Genomic DNA, 24739 nt, shown 5'->3' with positions numbered 1-24739 from the left:
GCTCTATCTTCTACCCCGTTCTCTGAAAGGACCCACCAAGGCTTCTGCCAAAGCAGTTGCCACCCAGTCGATTCCAGCTCACGGGGAGATCCCATATGTGTCAATGGCAGGGTTTTTGGAAATAGATCACCAGGCCTGTCTTCAGGGGCACCTCTGGGTAGACTCAAACTTACAACCTAGGAACTGGCGCCTGTGCCAAAGGGAGGTGTTTATACCTTGTGATCACTCCCCTGTGCTTGCAGCTGATTGGACCAGGGGAACCTCCATCAGCTGACCAGCAACCAATCAGATTCTTTGGTGGGCTTCATGTCCATGAAATGCCTTTGTATCCTTTACATTACTTAAACTATGGCCAAGGGACTGTTTGTTTCCAGCCCACCGGGAATTAAGTACAAAAATTGAGAGCAAGAGTTCAGAAGTTTTTATAGCTATTTTGAGAGTTGACTGTTCAGTCATAAAAAGAAATTGTGACTTGTGTTTTGGGTGTCTTTTTTCCATTTCACTGTTCTCTTGATAATGACTTACAAAAATGATATGTACTGGAAAAAGAAAAAAAAAACCTGTTTCTTCACTACAGATACTTTGAGAAGCACTGCTTTCAATAATACGCTTAGTTCTTTTGGGGAGAGAATGGGGCCCAGCTTCAGTGAGTTGCTGTTCCCTACAAACAAAATAATTTCTGATCGAAAGGTTTCAGGAGCTTTGTTTTAATAGGGTGAGAGGAGTAGGGACCTTCAGTGGCTGACACCAGTGACTGTGGCCATGATTCAGGTAATGACAACACTCAGACAAGGAGAGAGAAGGGGACATAATAAAAAATATTTAAAAAAAACCCAAACCCATTGCCGTTGTGTCGATTCCAGCTCATAGTAACCCCATAAAACAGAGCAGAAATTCCATGTAGGGTTTCCAAGACTGTCTTTAAGGATGGATGTTTGCAGCTATTCTCATTTTGAGTCATGCCACATCAGCAAATTTAAGTCCTGAAAGCTTTACTCCATCCACATTATTAAGGTCGACTCTACTTTTGAGGAGGTGGCTCTACATTTGAGGAGGTAACTCTACCCCGGTCGTATTTTGAGTGCCTTCCAACCTGAGGAACTCATCATCCAGCACTGTATCAGACAGTGTCCCCCTGCTATTCGTAAGATTTTCTCTGGCCAGTTTTTTAAGAAATAGACTGATGGTTAAGATTGTGTGCCAGCTTGGCTAGGCCATGATTTTCAGTGTTTGGCAGTCATATAACGTGAACACTTTCCTGTTGAGATTTGATACGTGATTACCCCCACAATGGGATCTGCTATGAGTTGGTACCGGCAGGGGCCGAGCCTGTGGTGGCTCAACACCCGCTTCAGCCTTCATCTCTCCACCCTCCGCAATCTGGTTTTGCCTTCTTTCCTTGCTGTGGCTTTTGCTTGTTCTGAATTCTGCAGCTGGCTCCTGTTCATCTGACTTCTAGCTCTTGGGACCTGAGCTAGCAGTTTACTTGCATTCTTGCCTGCTGATCTTGGGATTCATTGATCTTCACAGCCTGTGAGCAACAGCCCTGCTCTCCAGCCTGCTGATCTTGGGTTTGCTGGCCACTGCAGCCATGTGAATCAGGAGAAGCCTTTTTCCTGACTCATGGACTTGGGATGTTGCAGCCTCTACAACTGCGTGAGCCGTTTCCTTGATAGAAATCTATATATGTATACATTTATATGCTTTACTAGTTTTGCTTCTCCAGAGAAGCCAGCCTAAGACATAGACCTCCAGGTCCATCTTCCTAGTCTGTTTTAGTCTGGAAGCAACGTTGAAACCTGTCCACCATGGGTGACCCTGGAGGTATTTGAAATACCAGTGGCATAGCTTCCAGCATCACAGCAACATACACGCCACCACAGTATGACAAACTGACAGAAAAGTAAGTGGCAAACATGTTATCAGAAAGGACTAGTCCCTGGAGAAGGACAAAATACAGGGTCAGTGAAAAAGAGGAAGACTCTCACTGAGATGATTGACCAGTGGCTGCAACACTGGGCTTAAACATAGCAACAATTGTGAGGATGGCACAGGACCGAGCAATGTTTCGTTCTGTTGTACACAGGGTCGCTATGAGTCAGAACTGAGCAGCACCTAAAACAACAATCTTCAAGGAAGCAGACTGCCATGTCTTTCTCCCATGGAGCAGCTGGTGGGTTCGAACTGCTGACCTTTTGGTTAGGAGCCAAATGTTTAACCACTGCACCACCAGGGCTCCCTATTAGAATCTTTTATTTCAAGATAAGTAAGACATGATGGACATTGGAGCATACAAACCTGAAAGACAAATGGGCTAAAGGTTAAGTGGAGTAATAATATATTAGTAGAGCATTTGACCATTTTTAAAGCAATTTTATATAAAGCATTTTTTTCATTACAAAAACCCAATTGAGTAGTCAGAAAATAAAGTATCTTTTTTCCCAACTGAGTACTTTGTGATTCACAAAGGTTAATGACATGCCAGTGTCACACAGCTGGGATAACAATCTAGAGTTGTAACTCCAAACCTAGTGGGATTTGTTGTTATTTTGTTTTTTAACTGTTACACCATCTTCTGCCTAGGTCATGGGTTCTTGGCCTTTATTAGGTCACAAGCACAAATCTGTAAGAAACTGGTTAAGTTACTGCCTCCCTAGCTATGTACAACAGAATGAAACACTGCCTGGTCCTGCAGTGTCCTCACAATCGTTGTTATGCTTGAGCCCATTGTTGGAGCCACTGTGTCGGTCCATCTTGTTGAGGGTTGTCTTAGTCATCTAATACTGCTATAACAGAAATACCACAAGTGGATGGCTTTAACAAAGAGAAATGTGTTCTCTCACAGTCTCGTAGGCTACGAGTTCAAATTCAGAGCATCAGCTCCAGGTGAAGGCTTTCTCCTCTCTGTCAGCTCTGGAGGAAGGCCTTGTCATCAGTCTTCCCTCAGTTGGGGAGCTTCTCAGCACAGGGAACCCATGTCCAAAGGACTTGCTATGCTCCCGGTGCTTCTTGGTGGTGTGAGGTGCCCCTGTATCTCTGCTCACTTCTGTCTTTTATATGTCAAAAAAGATTGGCATCAGACAATCTAATCTTGTAGATCTCATCAACATAACTCTTACTGATGCACTCATTAGCATCAGAGTCCTAGGACTTACAAAACACAGGAAAATCACATCAGGTGACAGAATGGTGGACAGTCACACAATACTGAGAATCATGGCCTAGCCAAGTCAACAGATAATTTTGGGGGACACAATTCAGTCCATGACAAGGGTCTTCCTCTTCTTCGCTAGCCTTCTACTTTACCAAGCATAATGTCCCTCCCCACGGATTGGGCCCTCCTGATAACATGTCCAAATTACATGAAAGTCTTACTGTCCTTGCTTCTAAGGAGCATTCTGGCTGTACTTCTTCCAAGACAGATTTCTTCATTCTTCTGCCAGTCCATGGTACATGCAGCATTCTTCATCAACACCATAATTCAAAGGCATCAATTCTTCTTCACTGTTCTTTTTTCATTGTCCAGCTGTTGCATGCATATAGGCGATTGAAAACACCATGGCTTGGGTCATGCACACCTTAGTCCTCAAAGTGACATCTTTCCTTTTTAACACATTAAAGAGATCTTTTGCAGCAGATTTGCCCAATGCAATGAGCCTTTTGATTTCTTGACTGCTGCTTCCCATGGGTGTTCATTGTGGATCCAAGTAAAATGAAATCCTTGACAACTTCAGTCTTTTCTCCGTTTATCACAATGTTGCTTATTGGTCCAGTTGTGAGGACTTTTCTTTATGTTGGGGTGCAGTCCAACTGAAGTCTTTGTTCTTTATCAGTGAGTGCTTCAAGTCCTCTTCACTTCCAGCAGGCAAGGTTGCATCATCTGCATATGGCAAGTTGTTAATAAGCCTTCCTCCAGTCCTGATGCCGCATGCTGCTTCACTTAATCCAGCTTCTCAGATTATTTGCTCAGCATACAGACTGAATAAGTATTATGAAAGAATACAACCCTGACACCTTTCCTGATTTTAAGCCACATAGTATCCCTTTGTTCTTTGCAACGACTGCCTCTTGGTCTACGTACAGGTTCTGCATGAGCACAATTAAATGTTCTAGAATTCTCATTCATCGCAATAATTTGTTTATGATCCACACAGTCAAATGCCTTTGCAGAGTCAATAAAACACAGGTAAACATCCTTCTGCTATTCTCTGCTTTCAGCCAAGGTCTGTCTGACATCAACAATGATATCCCTCATTCCATGTCCTCTTCTGAATCCACCTTGAATTTCTGGCAGTTCCCTGTGGGTGTACTGCTGCAACCTCTTTTGAATCTCCAGCAAAATTTTACTTGTGATATTAATAATATTGTTTGATAATTTCCGCACCCTGTTGGATCACCTTTTTTTGGAATGGGCACAAATATGAATCTCTTCTAATCCGTTGGTTGGTAGCTGTCTTCCAAATTTCTTGGTACAAATGAGTGAGCACCTCTAGCACTGTATCCATTTGGTGAGACATCTCAATTGGTATTCTGTCAATTCCTGGAGACTTGTTTATTGCCAATTCCTTCGGTGCAGCTTGGACTTCTTCCTTCAGTACCAGCAGTCCTTGATCATATGCTGCCTCCAAAATGGTTGAATGTCAACCAATTCTTTTTGGTACAGTGATTGTGTATTCCTTACATCTTCTTTCGATGCTTCCTGAGTAGTTTAATATTTTCCCCCATAGAATCCTTCAATATCGCAACTCGAGGATTGAATTTTTTCTTCAGTTCTTTCAGCTTAAGAAATGCTAAGTGTGTTCTTCCCTTTTGATTTTCTAACTCTAGGTCTTTGCATATTTTGTTATAATATTTTACTTTGTCTTCTCAAGCCGCCCTTTGGAATCTTCTGTTCAGCAATTTTACTTCATCATTTCTTCCTTTTGCATTAGCTACTCTGTGTTCAAGACGAAGTTTCAGAGTCTCTTCTGACATCCTTTTTGGTCTTTTCTTTCCTTCCTTCCTTTTTTTTTTTTTAATGACCTTTTGTTTTCTTCACATATGATGTCCTTTAATGTCATTCCACAACTCATGTGGTCTTTGGTCATTACCATTTAATGAATCAAATCTATTCTTGAGATGGTCTCTAAATTCAGGTGGGATATACTCATTGAGCTCATAGAGTTAGCACAGTCATTTTACAAATAGGTCAGATGCCTCTGTTTTGATTTTATCCTTTATCATTCCCCCCCCTTTTGGTCAAGGATTTCGAAGAACATAGTTTGATCACACAGGCATGCTGTCTTCTGCCATGGGCTTTAAATTGTCCTTAATGGATGCATGAACCAGTAAGTATTTAAGTCCCTAGACGTTACATGATCGAAGTGACTGGATATCACTACATATTTTTACCTTGCTATATGGGAGTTCCCATCTTCAGGGCGAGCTGATCTCATGTCGCCTTCAAAGGAGTAACTCATCTTCTGCAAGGTTTTTCTGGCAGTGGAGCAGCTTCAATTTTCTTCACCATACTATTGCTTAGCAGCCATCTTCAGTGACCTTGGTTGGTGTGGGAAATGGATAAGGTGTGCCCAAATTGGAGGAACAGTCTGATCTATTTTCAAATACTAATCTAAGTCATGAAGCTTCTCTAGCTTGGGTTCTCAAATGTATTTTTGATATACGTAATTCTCTGAGCATGCGATGAAGTGGAGTTTCCAGTTCCTATAGCAGATGCACATCTTATAACATGTTTTATAACTCCAGTAATAAGAATTATTATGTATATAATCAAGCCAGATTGCAACAGGGACTGTAACCAAGAACCTGCACTATTAGGCAGCCAACTGAAGATATTAAAGAAGGATGGTAAAATTATAGGAAGTCTAGAAAGTAATCAAACAGCTTTTTGGTGAATCTTAGCAATATCTTGTTTAACTTTTCCAGTGGTGTTAATCCAAGAGCAATAGGAGGTGTTAGCAGTAGCACAAACCCCTCTTTGCTGGGCTAGTAAAAAAATCTAAAGCCCCCAACGATTCCACAAGAAAACTACTGGAACTAATAGGAAGATTCAGCAGAGTAACAGGGTACAAGATCAATATACAAAATCATTTGGATTCCTATACACCAACAAAGAAAACTCTGAAAAGGAAATCAAGAAAACAATATCACTTATAATCGCCCCTAAAAAGATAAAATACTTAGGAATAAATCTATCTAAGGACATAAAAGACCCATACAAAGAAAACTACAAAACACTTTCAAGAAACCAAGAGACTTACATAAGTGGAAAAATATACCATGCTCATGGATAGGAAGGCTCGACATTGTGAAAATGTCAGTTCTACCCAAAGTAATTTACAGATATAATGCAATCCCAATCCAAATACCAATAGCATCCTTTATTGACATGTTAAAACTAATCACCAACTTTATATGGAAAGGAAGGAAGCCCTGGATAAGCAAAAAAAAAGGAACAAAGTAGGAAGCCTCACACTACCTGATCTCAGAACCTACTATACTGCCATGGTAGTCAAAACAGCCTGGTAGTGGTACAGTGACAGACAATAGACAATGGAACAGAAACAAGAACCCAGAGGTAAATCCATACACCTATGGTCAGCTGATCTTTGACAAAGGACCAAAGCCCATTATATGGGGAAAAGACAGTCTTGAATGTCCATCTGCAAAAAAATGAAACAGGACCCATACCTTACACCATACATAAAAACTAAAAATGGATCAAAGATCTAAATATAAAACCTAAAACAATAAAGATCATGGAAGTAAAAATAGGGACACTAGGGACCCTAATACATGGCATGAGCAGAATACAAATCATAACAATGCACAAACACCAGAAATGAAACTAGATGACCGGAAGTTCCTAAAAATTAAACAATTATGCACATCAAAAGATTTCACCAAAAGAGTATAAAGTGGACCTACAGACTGTGAGAAATTTTTTGGCTACAGCATAGCTGACAAAGGTCTAATCTCTAAAATTTATGGAGTATTTCAACACCTCAACAACAAAAAGACAATCCAACTTAAAAACGGGCAAAGGGTATGAACAGACACTTCACCAAAGAAGACATTCAAAGGGCTAACAGACACACGTGATCATTAGCCATTAAAGAAACGTAAATCAAAACTACAGTGAGATACCATCTCACCCCAACATTACTGGCACTAATCAAAAATAAATAAGTATTGGAGAGGTTGCGGGGAGATTGGAACTCTTATGCACTGCTGGTGGGAATGTAAAATGGTGCAACCACTATGGAAAATGATATGACGCCTCCTTAAAAAGCTAGAAACAGAAATACCATAGGATCCAGCAATCTCACTCCTAGGGAGTATATTCCAGAGAAACAAGAACCATTACACTAATAGACATATGCACACCCACGTCCATTGCAGCATTATTCACAATAGCAAAAAGATGGAAACAGCCTAAGTGCCCATCAACAGATGGGTGAATAAACAAACTATGGTACATACACACAATGGATTACTACGCAACCATAAAGAACAATGATGAATCTGTGAAACATCTCACAGCATGCATGAATCTGGAGGGCATTATGTTGAGTGACATAAGTGGATCACAAAAGGATAAATATTGTTTGAGACCATTATTATAAAAGCCCAAAAAAAGATGCACACATATTAAAAAGCAATCTTTGATGGCTACAAGGGATAGGAGGTGTAGGGAGGAGAGGGGAAATCACTAACTAGATAGTAGAAAAGTGTTCTCTTCAGAGAAGGAACAAACGACATGTAAGATGGGGCAAGTCAGCATAACTTGACCAAAACAAAGTCATAAAAGCTTCCTAGGCACATGCATATACCTTGAGGGACTGAGTTACTGTGGAACTGAGGCCTGGGGACCATTGTCTCGGGAAAGTAGGTCGATTGACATAACATAGTTCATAAAGAAAACGTTCTACATCCTACTTTGGTGAGTGGCATCTGGGGTTTTAAAAGCTTGCAAGCAGCCATCTAAAATACATCTATTGGTCATATCCCATCCAGAGCAAAGAAGAATGAAGAAAACCAAAGACGCAAGGAAAATATAAGACTAAAGGACTGAAGGACCACATGAACCAGAGCCTCCACCACCTTGAGCCCAGAAGAACTAGATGGTGCCCAGATACCACCACCGACTGCTCTGACAGAGATCATGACAGGAGTCCCAGACAGAACAGGATAAAAATATAGAAAAGGATTCAAATTCAGGAGGAAAAGACTAGGCTTACTGGTCTACCAGAGACTGGAGGAACCCCTGAGTCTATGGCCCCCCAGACACTCCGTTAACTCAGAACTGAAACCAGTCCTGAAGCCCACTTTTCAGACAAAAATTAGGCCTATAAAACAATACCACATACGAGAAACATGCTTCTTAGTTCAATCAAATATGTGAGTCCAAATGGGCAACTCCTGCCCAAAAGCAAGACGAGAAGGCAGGAAGGAACAGGAACTGGACAAATGGACACAGGGAAGCCTGGGGTGGAAAAAGGGAGAATACTGTCACATCGTGGAGACTGCAACCAATGTCACAATATGTGTCACAATGTTTGAATGAGAAACTAACTTGAGCTATAAACTTTCACCTAAAGCACAGTAAAATAAAATTTTTTAAAAGTATGCAAGAACAAATGGGTAACACCTGCTCAAAAGCCAAGACGAGAAGGCAGGAAGGGACAGGAAAACTGGACGAATGAACATGGGAAACCTGTGCTGGAAAGGGAAAGGAGGAGAGTGTTGACACAAATTCGGAGATTGCAACCAATGTCTCAAAATAATTTTGTATAAATTTTTAAACGAGAAACTAATTTGTCCTGTAAATTTTCACCTAAAGCATAATAAAAGATAAATAAAAATTAAAGCTATTTGATAATTAAGTACGGCTTTTTTTTTTTTTTTAGCCACTGAATTAAGGGGTTGGTGTGCCGCCATTCTATCTTCAATTTTGTCAGCTGTTTGAGCTATGGGAGCTGACAGTTTACAAACAGACTTTTAATTCCATTGTGCCAAACCAAGGAATAGTTGCCAGCAAAATTAGACCAGTCCCATCCAGGGTAGTCAACTATAGGATTGCTGGGCTAAAGAAATTGAATTTTAAATCACTGGTCTAATGTACACTTTTATTATGGGTGTAAATATTTAGAGGATCTCCCAAGGTTCTCAATATATAAACCAACCCAAAAAACTAAACCCGTTGCCATTGAGTCGATTCCAACTCATAGTGAGCCTGTAGGACAGAGTAGACCTGCCCATAGGGTTTCTATGGAGGCTGATGAATTCAAACTGCCAAACTTTTGGTTAGCAGCCCAGCTGTTAACCACTGCGCCACCAGGGCTCCTCTCAATGTACATTGAACTTTTATTCTCCAGCTATCTAAGCATGGTGTGGCCTATGCATAAAGAAAATCTTTAGGGTAGGGGTCATCTACAGTGAAACTCCACAAAGGAATAAGTAATCATGGGGGCACACTGGGCCTGCTTAAAATCCGAGGAGGCAGGGATAGATAAATTTGCATTTACCAGCCAGGTTTCTATGTGGACATTACTATAAACTGATAACATTTCAAAGTTTAATTCCCACTGGGTATAGTTTTGTGAACATGGATTATCACAATGTTTAATAGTTGTATTCCATGTCTTAAAGTAATTATTATACCAACTAGAATATATAATCGGGCTTTGTTAGGGTATTGTTTAACAAAGGGGTATTGCCCAATATAATTTTGGTTTCTGCATTTAATTTTGGAATTTACCTCTTTAGGTCCAGCACAATCGTATGGGATAAACGAAACAATAGGATCATCATAAAAATATAACAAGTAATTCCATAAATATTTAGGCAAAATGCATACTCCAACTACTAACAGAATGAGTCCTAGTACTTCCAAAGCTTGTATAGAAAACGGAAAAGATCAAGAAGGGTTAGGCTAAGTTTTGCCAAGCTCAACTTCACTTGATTTATCTTTCTTAAGAAATTGGACTTTGAAATTTTTGAAGAGAAATTTGAAGAAGACCCTAATTTTATTCTCATTTCCTTTATTCCCTCCTTTATATGCTGCTAATAATTCTACCTGTTGCCGTCAAGTCAATTCCGACTAATAGTGACCCTATAGGGCAGAGTAGAACTGCCCCATACAGTTTCCAAGAAGCACCTGGTGGATTCTAACTGCCGACATTTTTGGTCACCAGCCATAGCTCTTAACCACTATGCCAACACCAGTGCTAATAATTCTAGATGAAAACAATTAGTTAAAAATTACTCATCTATGAATCTTATAGAATAAGGCAACTTCAAAGGCTGTAAGTGTTGGAGGGTTAACGACATCTGTTGCTGTTGTTAGGTACCATTCAGTTGGTTCTGACTCATAGCGACCCTACGTACAAGAGAATGAAACACTGTCTAGTCCTGCACCATCCGCACAGCCATTGCTGTGTTTGAGCCCATTGTTGCAGCCACTGTGCCAATCCATCTGGTTGAGGGTCTTCCTCTCTCTCCCTGACCCTCTACAAAGCATAACATCCTTCCCCAGGGACTAGTCCCTCCTGATAACATGTTCAAAGTACGTGAGATGAAGCCTTGCCATTCTCCCTTCTAAAGGGGATTCTGGCTGCACTTCCAAGATAGATTTGTTCATTCTTTTGGCAGTCCATGGTGTATTCAATATTCTTCGCCAACACCATAATTCAGGTGCATTGATTCTTCTTCAGTCTTCTTTATTCATTGCCCAGCTTTCACATGCATATGAGGCGATTGAAAACACCATGGCTTGCATCAGGTACACCTTAGTCCCAAAGTGCTTTTAAACACTTTGAAGAGGTCTTTTACAGCAGATTTGTCCAATGCAATACATTCTTTGATTTCTCGACTGGTGCTTCCTTCCATTGTCATTGATTGTTGATACAAGTAAAATGAAATTCTTGACAACTTGAATATTTTCTCCATTTGTCATGATGTTGCTTATTGGTCCAGTTGTGAGGATTTTTGTTTTCTTTATGTTGAAGTGTAATCCATACTGAAGGCTGTAGTCTTTGATCTTCATCAGTAAGTGCTTCAGGTCCTCTTTCAGCAAGCAAGGTTGTGTCATCTGCAAATCGCAGGTTGTTAATGAATCTTCCGCCAATCCTGATACCACATCCTTCGTCATATAGTCCAGCTTCTCGGATTTTTTGCTCAGCATACAGACTGAATAAGTGTTGTGAAAGGATACGACCCTGATGCACCCAAAAGCCGAGTCGATTCCAACTCATAGCGACCCTATGGGACACCTTGCCTGATTTTAAACCACACAGTATCCCCTTTTTCTGTTCAAATGAATGCCTCTTGGTCTATGTAGAGGTTCCCCATGAGCACAATTAAGTGTTCTGGAATTCCCATTCCTCACAATGTTATCCATAATTTGTTATGATCACATATTCTAATGCCTTTGCATAATCAATAAAACACAGGTAAACATCTTTCTGGTATGCTTGCTTTCAGCCAAGATTCATCTGACATCAGCAACGATACCCCTTATTCCACATCTTCTTCTGAATCCGGCTTAAATTTCTGGCAGTTCCCTGTCAATGCGGTGCTGCAACCACTTTTGAATAATCTTCAGCAAAATTTTACTTGTGTGTGGTATTAATGATACTGTTCGATAATTTCTGCATTCTGTTAGATCACCTTTCTTTGGAATGGGCACAAATATGGATCTCTTCCAGTCTGCTGGCCAGGTAGCTGTCTTCCAAATTTCTTGGCATAGACAAGCAAGCACCTCCAGCACTGCATCCGTTTGTTGAAACATGTCAATTGGTATTCCGTCAATTCCTGGAGACTTATCGCCAAAGCCTCCAGTGCAGCTTGGACTTCCTCCTTCAGTACCATCAGTTCTTGATCATATGCTGCCCTCTGAAGTGGTACTGTGTCCCTTCCATCTTCTTTTGATGCTTCCTGCATTGTTCAGTATTTTGCCTATGGAATCCTTCAATATTGCAACTCGAGGCTTGAATTTTTCTTCATTTCTTTCAGCTTGAGTAATGCTCAATATGTTCTTCCCTTTTGATTTTCTAGTTCTAGGTCTTTGCACATTTTATCATAGTACTTTACTTTGTGAATACTTTACATCTAGTGGGGGACATAAAAAATTAACATCATGGAGGGAAATTTCTCAATACAGGAATAAAACCAAAACCAAAGCCACTGCCGTCGATTCCGACTCATAGCGACCCCATAGGACAGAGTAGAACTGCTGCATAGTTTCCAAGGAGCACCTGGCGGATTCGAACTGCCGACCTCTTCTTTAGCAGCCGTAGCACTTAACCACTACACCACCAGGGTTTCCCAATATGGGAATAAGCCGATTTAAATGTAATTCTGTACGGATCACCTACGCCAATAGATTTGGAAGTTTAAGGACTTTAATAACCTCTGTATGCTTGGGAAAGGAGTGGATGTAAGTCAGAAAATTACAGGTGGCAAATTACTAATCTATAAATCCTCGCTGATAAAACAGTGCAACTTTAAAATTTTTAAGTATTATATAAAGAGTAACTACTTCAGGGGTTTCTATATAGCATATCTTACTAGGGTAGAACACTAACCTGGTGAAAGATAATTAAGATAAATAAGAAAGTAAAGATTATAAAGCACAGTCCAAAAATCTTAGATGCTTGTATGAAGTCTTGTTCAGTGATCTTGGGCAGAACTGTTGCTTCTGTCACAGTTGTCTGCTTCTGTCTACTGTAGTGGGTGAATTTCAGTTTGAGTTCTTTAGTTGGCTGGACAGTTCAACCAGGAGCCACAGTCTTCTTTACTTGGGAGAAACCCAAAAACCAAACCCATTGCCATCAAGTCAGAGTCATAGCAACCATAGAGGACAGAGTAGAACTGCCCCATAGAGTTTCCAAGAAGCGCCTGGTGGATTTGAACAGCTGATCTTTTGGTTAGCAGCTGTACCATTTAACCACTACACTACCAGGGTTTCCTTAACTGGGAGAGGTATATCTAATTCTTAACTCTATTATTCAGTAGTATAAGGGTAAGTAAAAAGAACTACATATAGTTCTTTCCAGCAAGGCTCCAGGGAATCTTTTATCTGATGTTTTTCCTAATATACATGGAGCCCTGGTGGCACAGTAGTTAAGCATTCGGCTGATAACCAAAAGCTTGGCAGCTGAAATCCACCAGCCACTCTTTGGAAACTCTAGGGGGCAGTTCTATTCTGTTCTATAGGGTCGCTACGAGTTGGAATCGACAGCAATGAGTTTGTTTTTTTTTAATGGTCCCTTGGAATAATATCAAGCAGATTTTGGGATTTTTCAATTGTCAAAGACTCTTTTAACCTGTGAAAGCATTCCTTAGAGTATTGAATGAAAGCTTAACAATATTAGAGTTGGTATAGGTAATACAAAGGGGGGGCATTTGGTTTTGAAGAACTACTTCTTTCGACCATAGTTATTTCATATTTATTTTTTGGAGACTGTTGAATTTCTGAATATATTTTAATGAGAACTTTGACATGAGCCATGTTTTTTAATTCATAGGATATTCTGTAACCACAGTGTTATTAGTTCCTGAAATAGCTGATTATTACATTAAAAAGGAAAGATGTTCTATCTAGAAAACAGAACATCATATATGAGTGACGTTCTTGTATAAATCTTACAGCGATCTTTTTAGTTTACTTTGTTTTATGGAGCCAGTTTTGTTTTCATGTTATTTTGGATCAGGACCAACTTGGATAGCCCTGTCAATTCCTACAGAAGAGCTCTAAAAATCCCGATTCAGTCCAATGGCATTTATATCCAAAATCTTATAGTCCTTTTAGTGAGTCTGATATAGTCCATTTTTGTTGTGTTTTCAGCAAATCAGTAAAATAAAACTTACCTGTGAATGGCGAACTTAAAACATGGCTATGGCTAGCTTATAGTAATTTTTTAAAAGTGAAAAGACTTGATGGTCATTAACTACAAAAGGATGCAAAGTTAAAGCAAGTCAAATAAAAACTTTAGAGGAAAATATCCTTAAACATAATAACTAACCTCATCTTTAAAGAGGGTATACCAAGAATAATAAAAACTACATAGGTGAAACCACTGGCTTTGATGATGCTAGGTTTTAATAGAAATAATGTTGTGACCAAGTCAGTAATTGAAAGGATAATATAATTATGATATTTTAGAATGAGCCTATTGTCCAATACCAGGTAAAAAACATAAAAGAAAACATTAACACATAAAATTTTAACCAAAGAAAATTTGGCATTTCTCTTTATTTGGTAACATGTTTTATGTAACTTATGTTAAATAAACCTTTTTATCACTTTTTTCTTTATGAAACAGAAAAAAAATCTTTTGTGGCTTTTTATGACATTTCAAAGTTGTCAGGAGTTTTTTATAGGCTATTGAGAAACAATATTTGAATTATTTAATTAAAGATCTTAAAGTCTTAGTTTTTCCAAAGCCATGTGGCTTGGTTTTTGATTGATTTAATAATTTATTCTGTTGAACCTCTGCTTCTGAGGCAGATTGCATAAAAAAAATAAAACTCTCAAGTTTTAAAGAAAATTTTATCTTAACAGTGAGAAACCAAATCCTTAGCTTATATGTTATTTAATATTAAAGCTCTTTAAAATCTTATAAGTCAACTTATTAAACTTTTAGCCATAGTGAATAAGAACTTCATTCATACCGAATAAATTTTCTTTTTTAATGAACCTGTTAAATTTCTTGTAAAAACAAACATACTTTTTTCCTATGGCATAAAAAGTAAGAGTCTATAAACTTTAATTATAGTGAACATCCACCAACCCAACTTAATATTAGTAAGTTAATGTGAACATTTCTGGAAATTAGTTTAAATCTATATATTTTAAAAACACAATCACTGTTGAAATAAAGTTTGTCTAAACTCTATATCTCCATTTAAATTTTTAACCTTTTGTTTAAAAACAGGTTTTTTATTTGGTTGGAAAGGGTCTTTGGCTGACTGTCTACATGAACAACAAAAACTTATCTGAAGCAGAACTAATTTTTGTCTGGATGTCTTATCCTCATAGGGGCTTCCTTTGTATGTTAGTCTGAGGGTTGTTAGTGGCCAGGCTGAATGACCAGGCTGTTAGCTACAGCATATGTTATAGTTTCTATGTGCTTAAGACCGTAATTGCAGCAATTTTAGTCAAGGCTTGGAGGCAAAAGTTTACAAAGGCGTACATTAATATATTACATCACTACCATAAAAGGGTTTGTCATGTTTTTGAAGGCATTTATCTATAGTTGGCGACGTAGTGGTTAAGTGCTATGGCTGCTAATCAAGAGGTTGGCAGTTCGAACCCACCAAGCGCTCCTTGGAATCTCTATGGGGCACTTCTACTCTGTCCGATAGGGTTGCTATGCATCGGAATCAACTCGGAGGCAGTGGGTTTGGTTTGGGCAAAGGTTTCAATAATGGTTACTTCAGACTCAAGAGTTTTCTTTATCTTGGTGTCAGCTGTTATAAAAATCACAGTCACTTGTGTAATTGTATGGAAAAGCCTGAGACAAATTTTTTTCATTTCTGAAAGTCAGAAGATGTAGGCAAAGCCCTGAGTCATTTGTGAAGCTATGCCTTCACCTTTCAATTGCAAGTAGCATGAGTTCAGTCTGGTCACCTGGTAACACAGACGTGGTCAGTGCACTTTTCAAATAGACCAATTTATCTTAAAGCTTCTCAGAGTAGCTGCCAAATTTTTTTTTTAGATTATAAGGCAGGCGAAACAGTTTTATGAAAAAAAAAAAACAGTAATTGTCAGCTATGGCTTTTAATTTGATACAAGACAGATACGCAGACACAATTTTTTAGACTACAGCAAGTTAAAATGAAACATAAAAACTACATAATTTATTGGTCTGTGATGTCAGATAACCTGAAAAACCTGCAAATTAAAGAAAAAATGCATACAGAGAAAAATAAAAAGTGGTTGGGAGAAATATTACTTTCGATCTCTCATCCCTTAAAGTGAGCTCCACAATGCCAAATTGTGAGGTGCAACCTCAAATGTGCAGCAGACCAGGGTCAAACAGACTTTAACCCAAACTTGCAAGGGGCGGGGAGTGACTGTGCATTGAAACCTGAAACCTGAATGCATGCTGTAACTTGAAAGTGCACTAGGAAAGAGAAAGCAAGCTCAAACTTAATGGGCTGAAACTTTGATCTCCCCATAGCAACAGCCCCACCAAACGGAATTTGGTGAAGAACTCGTCAGAATGTTCAGAGTGAACCAAAAATGAAAGTAAAGACAGATCCTCAATAAAAGTCACAGAGCTCTATGCAATGAAGGCGGAGCTCAGGTTTAAGAGACTTTACCTTAGATGACCTCTGGGAATCTGGGGAGGCAGTGAGCCAAAAGGATCTGCTGACCAGGCCCCTGTTCTCAAAGCCACTGGGTTGTAGAAGGCAGGATGGCTTAGAAATCCCACTTCTGACACTAAATGTCATAAAGCAAAATCACAAAGACTGGCTAAAATTGAAAGTTTTAATCGAGGGAATAGAGACAGCTGAAGCACAAAAAAAAACACTGCAATGGAGAAACATGTAGTCCCAGCAAATGGAACACATGAACCCAAGGGGGAGCAATTGCGGGCACATGTTTATAGGGCTAGAGGAAGTACAAAACACAATATTGTGATTGGTTTACAGTAACTAAGGTCAGTCAAAACTGAGATAAAGTAAAGCATAATTTTTGGTATTACTGGTTACATGAATACATTGATTGGCTAAAAGATATTAATGAAAGACATGGTTCCATGTTGGTCACAAAGCAATGGCATGATGAAAATTTTCAGGAATGGTTTAACAATTATCTTGCTCAGAGCATTAGATCTTCGGAGGACAGTGGAAACAAAAAAGAGTCCATGATGCAATACCTAGCCCAGTGTGTCAGAAACCAGAGGAGACTGAAATCAAAGAATAGCCACAAGGTAGGCACATTCTTTAGCCTGACCACAAAGACACTCATTTCCTTAATGATAATGGATTGATTCCTAGAGTCTGGGGGAAATACTATATGGAGCTTTTAGAGTTAGGTCGATCATTTTACAAATAGGTCAGATGCCTCTGCTTTGATTTTTATCCCTTATCAGGATTAATGACAGATTAACTTTGAGAAATAGCAAAGAACCATATTGCAGAGCCTTGAACAAGCTAAAACATGTCAACTTTAAGTCTGTGAAGTTTTTGTCGTTGTTAGCTACCATTGAATCAGCTCTGACTCATGGCAACCCATGAACAATAGAACAAAATATTGCCCAGTCCTGCACCATCTTCACAATAATTGGTATGCTTAAATCCACTAGCCACTGTATTTTGAGTACACTCTAACATAGGGGGTTCATCACCCTCCAGCATTACTCTGGAGAGTATTTTGTTGTGATTCATATGGTTTGCACTGGCTAATTTTCACAAGTAGATTGCCAGACCTTTCTTCCTAGTCTGAATCTGGAAGCTCTGCCAAAACCTGCCCACCACAGGTGACCCTGCTGATATTTGAAATACCTGTGGCCTACCTTCCAGCATCACGGCAACACACAAGCCACCACAGTATGACAAACTGACAGACTAGTGGTGGCTGTGACCCTTAGGGTGCCATGTACAAAATGACATTTTAAAAAGATTCATCTGACAGTAGTATGAATGATGCATTATAATGGAAAAGACTGGAAATCCTCAAAGACCAGTTGGAAAATCAGTTTGAAGACCATTTTACTGCAATCTAGTAGTGAAATAGATTGGGGTTTGAAAATAACTGGTAGTAACGGACACGGAAAGGAAAGGGCAGAAACAAGAACATTTAAGGAAGAATTGATAGGCCCAGAGGTAGAGGGTCTGCAGGAAAGGACTAAGTGACCCCTCAAGGTTTTGAGTTCTGGAAGATGAACTTGTTTGATAAATATTTATTGTGCACACTCTATGTGGAAGACAGAAACGCGAAGTACAGGGTGTCAAGCTCACACACATACATGCCAAGACCAAGGCCCAGTCCCAACTGCTTCAACCGGTAAGTCACAAATACCCACTTTTAGACTTAGTACTTACATTTAGTTTAGTACTCACACCGACAGCAAAAATAAGCCAAAGGGCTACCTCCCCAAGATTTTTGCACCACACACCAAAAACAATGATGCAAAACAAAAGGGGCCAGATGGCTGCAATGCAACTGTGCTAGGTTTCGAGCTGTGGGATAATCCACGGCTGAGGAGCCAATTCTAGACTGTGGCTAAGAGCTTACATTCTGTAGTTCTTTTTGGGAGTGGGGCAGAAAGCACCATGCCTAATCAGAACCCAGAAGATGATGAGAAACTGTCTCGTAACTCCCTCCCAGAGGAGGTAGGGGGCGAGCGGGAGATGGCCTCATGGCAGCTCCTTACAAGCCTCCCATCCTTTTGTGTTCAGGAGGATCACAGGGCATTCTGCCAAGACCAGGTAAGTTGTAGGTCAAGCTTTTGCATGCGTGGATTGGTGCAAGGTCATCATGGCGCCATGGAGGCCCTGCTCCCCTACACAGTGGAGAGCTGGTTTCGAGACAAAAGAGATAAGCATGGTTTAGATACACGTGTCATCTATGTAACGTGCCTTATATAAATTTTAAGGTTACATTGGGACGTTCCTAGAATTGATCTATAACCAAGTCGATACAGGAACCTGGGCAGAAATAAAGGCGTAGATTTGGGAGTCAGTTTCAGAGAGGTGGTGGTATGACTGAGTGTTTGAGTGCCAGTTCCGTAGTCTTGGACTCTGGGATGAGATTCCGTCCCTGTCACTTACTAGGTGTGTGCTCCAGTTACTATGGCTGTGTGACAAATTATCCCAAAACTTAGTGGCTTGGAATAATGACATTTATTTTGCTCCTGAATCTGCAATTTAGTCAGGGCTCAACAGAGACAGTTCCCTTTTGCTCTACTCAGCATCTGCTGGGGCAGCTGGAAGGCTGGGGACGGAAATCACCAGAAAGCCCGCTCCTTCACCTGCCAGGGCTGGCTGTCAGCTGGGACATGGCCAGGACACCTACACAAGGCCTCGCCGGGTGGCTGCTTGGCTTCCTTGCACTCACAACTTTACAGAGGGGTCACAAAGTACCATCCTGAACTTTTTGTGGGAATGGAAGAGTGGCCCATATAGTTTAAGTGGCATCTTCAAATGGGAGGATGTTGAGTCTGTAACTGACATACTGAGAATTTTCAGTGACAGTGAGTGATGAAGAAAAGACTGGAGGAGGGTGGAGTATAAGACAGAACAAAACCCTGGGACATTCAACTTGGGGACTTCACACAGGAGAGGAAAAACTTGGGAAGGTCCTTTTAAGAACGTTGTGTTTTATTCCTACAGGTCAGGTAAGTGGACCTCAAGGAGGCTTATTCAAAGTTTGCAAGTCCCACCACCTCAATCCGCACCTTCCAAAACTCCCGCCCCTCTTCAAACCAGGATAGAATCTGCTCAACAGGGCCCACTGCTCTCCTGGGTGGTTTTTTTTTATTTTTTACTTTATTATAGAAAATTTCAAATAGTACAATAGCAGGAAGAGTAACAAAATGAAGACTTGTGTTCCCGTCACCATTCTACTGATTACCGCATGCGGTTTATTGCTCCATTTACATCCCCCCCACCTTTTCCCTGCCCCCTACCCTGCCTGGAAGGGGGAGGGAGTGCTGCAGTCGTGGCACCTGAAATCTCAACCTCTGGGTGGCAGGGCGGGGCCTGGGCAGCCAGAGTCCCTGAGCAGCAGCGTCCTGCGGTGGGAAGCCTCGTTCATTGCCTCCAGCATGAAAGACAAGTAACATCTACACCCACTGCAATGCAAGAATGCTCACCAGTCATCAAACACCTTTTACTGCATTCAAAGCTTCTGCCAGCTTTGGTCCGTGCGTTTCTCACGGGTTTCAAAAGACCCTTGCCTACAACCCTGATTATCTCTTTAAAGAAACAACTCTAAAATATAAGCTCAAGAAATAACAGCTCAAATACTTATTCATAATCAATGAGAATCAATAGTGAGGTGGGAATAAGATTAACGAATCAGTGTTATAGATCACAGATCCATTTCAGAGTAATTAGAACAGGGAAAATGGCCGATCAGTCAAGAATACAAAAACTTGACCCTGACCTTATTACAACAGAGGAACTGAGACAGTCCCTGATACTTGGGCCTAGGGTAGTACTTTATGTTTGTGCTTCTGGAACTTTCTGACACATCCCCAGAGTACCAGGGTTTTCTCCACACACGCCCTACAAGGCATTGCCTCCATGGACGGCAAGAGTGGTGAGCGGACTCATCCTCTGCCTTCTGCAAAATGAGAAGTCGGATGAATACAAAGGTTCCTCCAACTCCAGGATTCTCGAGTTGTGCAGCAGCCCTGCAAGGCGGGGTCTTGTGAGGTCTGACCCTTACAGACAGAGAATGCTTCCAAGACAGCAAGGGATCGTCCTCAATCTCCATCCCCGGGGCATCGTGCACAGAGCTCTGCCCTGGCTACCTGCTGGCCTCTCTTAGAAGCAGAGGGACTCACGCTTTCATACCCCTTATACCCGAGCCTCAAGCCTGCGAAAGAAGAGCCAGTAGGTGCCCTCATTTGCGCAGAGAGCCACAGCAGAGCCGTGGGTTCATCTTTGGCATTCTCACCCTTTAAGAAGCCCAGCTTCAGACAAGTTTGAACTGGCTTCAGACCAGGTTTTTGTTTCGGAAGAACAGTGACGACATCTCACTTTCCTAAGCAGAGAACGGAGCCCTGGTGGCGCAGTGGTTAAGAGCCATGGCTGCTAACCAAAAGGCCGGCAGTACGAATCCACCAGCCACTCCTTGGAAACGCTATGGGTGCAGTTCTACTCTTTCCTATAGGGTCGCTATGAATCAGAATTGACTCAGCAGGTTTTAAGCAGAGAAGAATCATCAAAGAACTTTTCTTCCAAGCAGCAAAGGAAGAAAACTTTTGGCAACCACATATCGCATATCAGGGATGTCTGCACTACAAAGATTCTGTCAAGGAATTGAAAATCCTTATTGGGAGATGACAGATCAGCACATCTGTCAGGAATAGCGGGCGCTCTGAGCCTGACTCGAGTGCCCTGGAATGCCATTCTGAAGCCTGAGAGGTGTTAAATCCTCAAATATCCGTATGGCAAGGTCTTGGGGTCTCGACTTCCCCAACGGTAACCTCTTTTTTCATATTACAAGGAGCTTGACCAGAGCTCCTCTTTTGGGAAAGCCCCAAGCTGGACTTATTTCCCCACAAGAGCTTAAATCTCCCACTGTGGGGATGAGAACTTACCTCCTGACAACATCAGGACATAAGGAGCTTGGGGAAATTCCAGACGTCCACTCACTCCTGCCACTCAGTGGACTGGGGTTATCGTCACTGCACAGAAAACACTACAGGGAAAACGGCCCCTTGTCTGATCTCTTTAGCTTGCCCCCTCCTTGGTGCTTAAAGGCTTGCTGACCTCCAGCTTGGCCAATCTGCACATCTGGAGGTAGCTCCAACAAGGACGACAGCCATAGAGAATAGGGCCGGTGACAGGTCTCTGACGCCATCTAGGGGCCAGCGTTGGATATGCAGCCCATGGCCAGGGACAAACAGGAATGTTCCTGTTTCCCAGGGTCTGTCAGGCCCTTTTGGCTATGGGTCATCACCCCAGCAGGTGACCTAGTACGGTCCCTTAGGCAGCCACACCCGGCCTGTCTACACGATAGCAGGCTTCAGATTTCAGGCCTAGCTGTCCGCTTGACTATACTAGTCACAGTGGTATCCATACCAGCCAGTCCAATAGCTCACAATCCTGGGAGGTGGGTTATTGGTAAGAAGGCAAGATGATCTACCACTTTTGTTAACCCGGGTCAGGGTAGAAGTGTGGTTTGCTCTTGCCCAGTGGTGGTCCTTGCTCCTGTAATCTAGGCTGTGGGAACAAAGGCCACCAGCAAGGCTCCATGGCTGTAGCCACAGCATCCCTCCTGAGATGCCTTTCGTACACACTTGGGATCAAGGGGCAGGGGTTCTGGCCAAACCTGGGCACGGGTCACTTTGATCTTGAATCACAAGACAAGTCTAAAACAGGCCAATTTAGATGATGGTTTGAAGTCTTAGACTTAAAAGGTTCCTGTTCGATTAAACATTTAAAACCCATCGAAGGGGTGATGGGGTGAGGATTGGAAGGGAGGCAGGACTGTTTTCCGAGGGAGAAGGAGGACATGTTTCCTTGGGAAACTCTGGCTCTAAGTGGAGACCTGCTGTGATGGTTGCTCTTGAGCACAGAGAATAACCAAAAAAAGAGACCCAGCACCTACTCCAACTCCAACATGTGTGTAGTGGGAGAGTGGGTCCTATTGAAATTTGATGACTTTGGAATTTTTTTTTTAAATATACAGAGTTAAAAATAGCCCTGCAGAGTGTAATCAAACATCAGGATCTGAAGGCTACCCTAAAAAGCAAAAGAGTATGAACCAAGTGGTCTGAGAAAGGCCCTGTAGTGGCTGTAGATTTCTCTAAGGAGGAAAAGGGCACTTATGACTTTACACCCCAAAGCCCTGCCCAGCCGCCCACCAGCCTGGAGATTTACCAGAACGAGTGGGAGGAGTCATCTTGCCCTAAGGCAATGGACCACGAGGCAGAAATGCTTCCTCCCTTATAGCAAGATCACTCACACCGCTTTCACTGGCCAAACCCCTCCCTAGATACCATCTCCCCACCCCCTCACCCCCTCATCCCTCCTACCCTTGGGGACTCTCAGCAAAGTTCTCAAGGAGAGTTCCACCTGCAAGTGCAGCATTTTCTCCAAGTCTTGGGCGCTCCATGGGCTGTCAGCCGAGCATCCCACAGCCCGCCTACTTGGAGAAGCAGATGGAGAGCGTGGCACCAGCGGAGAACACCCAGAAGGCCGGGTACACAGCTTCTGTAAAGTCCACCCTGTACTTATACAGCTGGTGGATCTTGTCAGAGACGGCGAAGAAGATGACAAAGCCACAGTCACAGTTGAGAAGCACGCCGATCCGCGTGGCCTTGGTGAGGGGCAAGGTTTTCTCCACATTGTTGTGCCAGGCTGAGATCTTGGTGTTGAACCACTCCACACACCAGGAGGCACTGTTGCGGCCAAGCCGGCTCTCGGGGCCCTGGCGCTCCATGGAGCCGTAGCAGATGCCCACCCCACAGAAGTTGCTCTTCTGCAGCTCCACCTCCCAGTAGTGGACCCCTCTCTTGTAGCAGTGCAGGCCCAGCACCTGCGAGCAATATGTAAACCTCTGGGGATGTGGCCGGTAATTCTGGGGGGTGTCAGCCACCGAAGCCGTCGTGTAGTTCTCTGACAGAGCTACCTTGTTGTGGGCGGTGTTGAAGTCCAGGATAACTTTAGCAGCATCTGAGAAAGGAGTAATTACAAAGAGCCTAAGTGCTCTCACTTTTAAACCTTTCTCCAATGAATACTATTTGTTCATTTCTTTCATCCATCCATCCATCATCCATCTGTTTAGCCATCATCCATCCATCCATTCTATCAGCCAACCAGCCATTTGTCCACCTATCTATCCATCACTCCAGTCATCTGTCCATCTAGCAGTCATCAATCTGTCCATTCATCTATCCATCATCCACCCATCCATCCATCCACTCTATCAGCCAACCAGCCATTTGTCCACCTATCTATCCATCACTCCAGTCATCTGTCCATCTAGCAGTCATCAATCTGTCCATTCGTCTATCCATCATCCACCCATCCATCCATCCACTCTATCAGCCAACCAGCCATTTGTCCACCTATCTATCCATCACTCCAGTCATTTATCCATCTAGCAGTCATCAATCTGTCCATTCATCCATCCATCATCCATCCATCCATCCATTCTGTCCAGCCGACCTGCCATTTGTCCATCTGTCTATCCATCACTCCAGTCATCTGCCCATCTACCAGCCATTCATCTGTCCATTCATCCATCCAAACCCATGTCCTGAGCACCTTATTCATGCTGGATTCTGTGCAAGATGCACAACCCCAAATCAGAGAGACACAGAGCCTGGCCTCATGAAGTTTATAGTCCAAAAAGAAAAGCAAGTCTGTCAGCAGGTGGCGGCCCAGAGAAAGTCATGAGTTGGGATCAACCAGGGCTGACGGTTAGTCAGACTGGACAGCAAGAGAGGGATTCATAGAAGCGGTTGTGGAGTCTAAGCTGGCTAGGAAGGGAGGTGAAGGATGGCAGGCACTGATGGATGGGAGAAAGGAAGAGTGCATCAAAGTAGAGGACAGCCTGAAAGGAGTAGCTGACCAAACAAGCCAGCAGGACCTGCAGACAGAGCCCAGGACGAGGAGCTGTGCAGAGATACTCACGCTCCAGGAGCTGGGGTCTGGTCATGGCTAAGAAGGTCTCCAGCACCTTAGACTTGGCAGCTGCATTCTGCTGCAAGATGGCAGGTTTGGCTGTAGTGGGGAGAGGAAACAGACAGCTGTTTTCAGAACAAACTCTGAGTGGCAACCCCACTGCCCCTTGTCCACAGGAACTCACCCTCCGGGTCAGTTTGTTCTGGTGCTTTGACGGCGGGAGGCTTGCTTGGTAAGGCACCAGTAGCCCCTGGGGAGGAGGGAGGAGAGAAAAGAGTTGGCAACATGACACAGAGTAACTCAGTGCCCTCTACTCTTTTCAAAGATGATTTACAAGATCCACTTCCACAAATACACACCTGGGTGGCCAAGGCAATGCAGGTGAGCCCAGATAGCCCTACTGTCATCTTTTTCATCTTTA

The 24739-nt window shown here is 42.2% G+C and overlaps 1 protein-coding gene across 3 annotated transcripts in view; it reads right to left on the bottom strand.

Annotated features, from left to right (window-relative positions):
* The window catches only part of TRIM25 (tripartite motif containing 25), a 46109-nt gene that overhangs the window by 2500 nt on the left and 18870 nt on the right, over window positions 1–24739 (bottom strand). For 2 of the 3 annotated variants that reach the window (XM_049861302.1, XM_049861304.1), the window contains exons 7-9: window positions 24503–24568; window positions 24328–24417; window positions 22725–23364 (exon numbers count right to left, since the gene is read on the bottom strand). In XM_049861302.1, the coding sequence (XP_049717259.1) occupies window positions 22835–23364; window positions 24328–24417; window positions 24503–24568 (686 nt within the window). In that variant the 3' untranslated portion in view covers window positions 22725–22834. The remainder of the gene's footprint in view (window positions 1–22724; window positions 23365–24327; window positions 24418–24502; window positions 24569–24739) is intronic. The other variant, XM_049861303.1, reaches the window with a different exon arrangement.

Source organism: Elephas maximus, chromosome 19 (assembly GCF_024166365.1).
Source record: "Elephas maximus indicus isolate mEleMax1 chromosome 19, mEleMax1 primary haplotype, whole genome shotgun sequence".
Lineage (NCBI taxonomy): Eukaryota > Metazoa > Chordata > Mammalia > Proboscidea > Elephantidae > Elephas > Elephas maximus.
The sequence above is the reverse complement of the archived record's forward strand: the minus strand, read 5'-3'. Positions and strand labels throughout refer to the sequence as shown.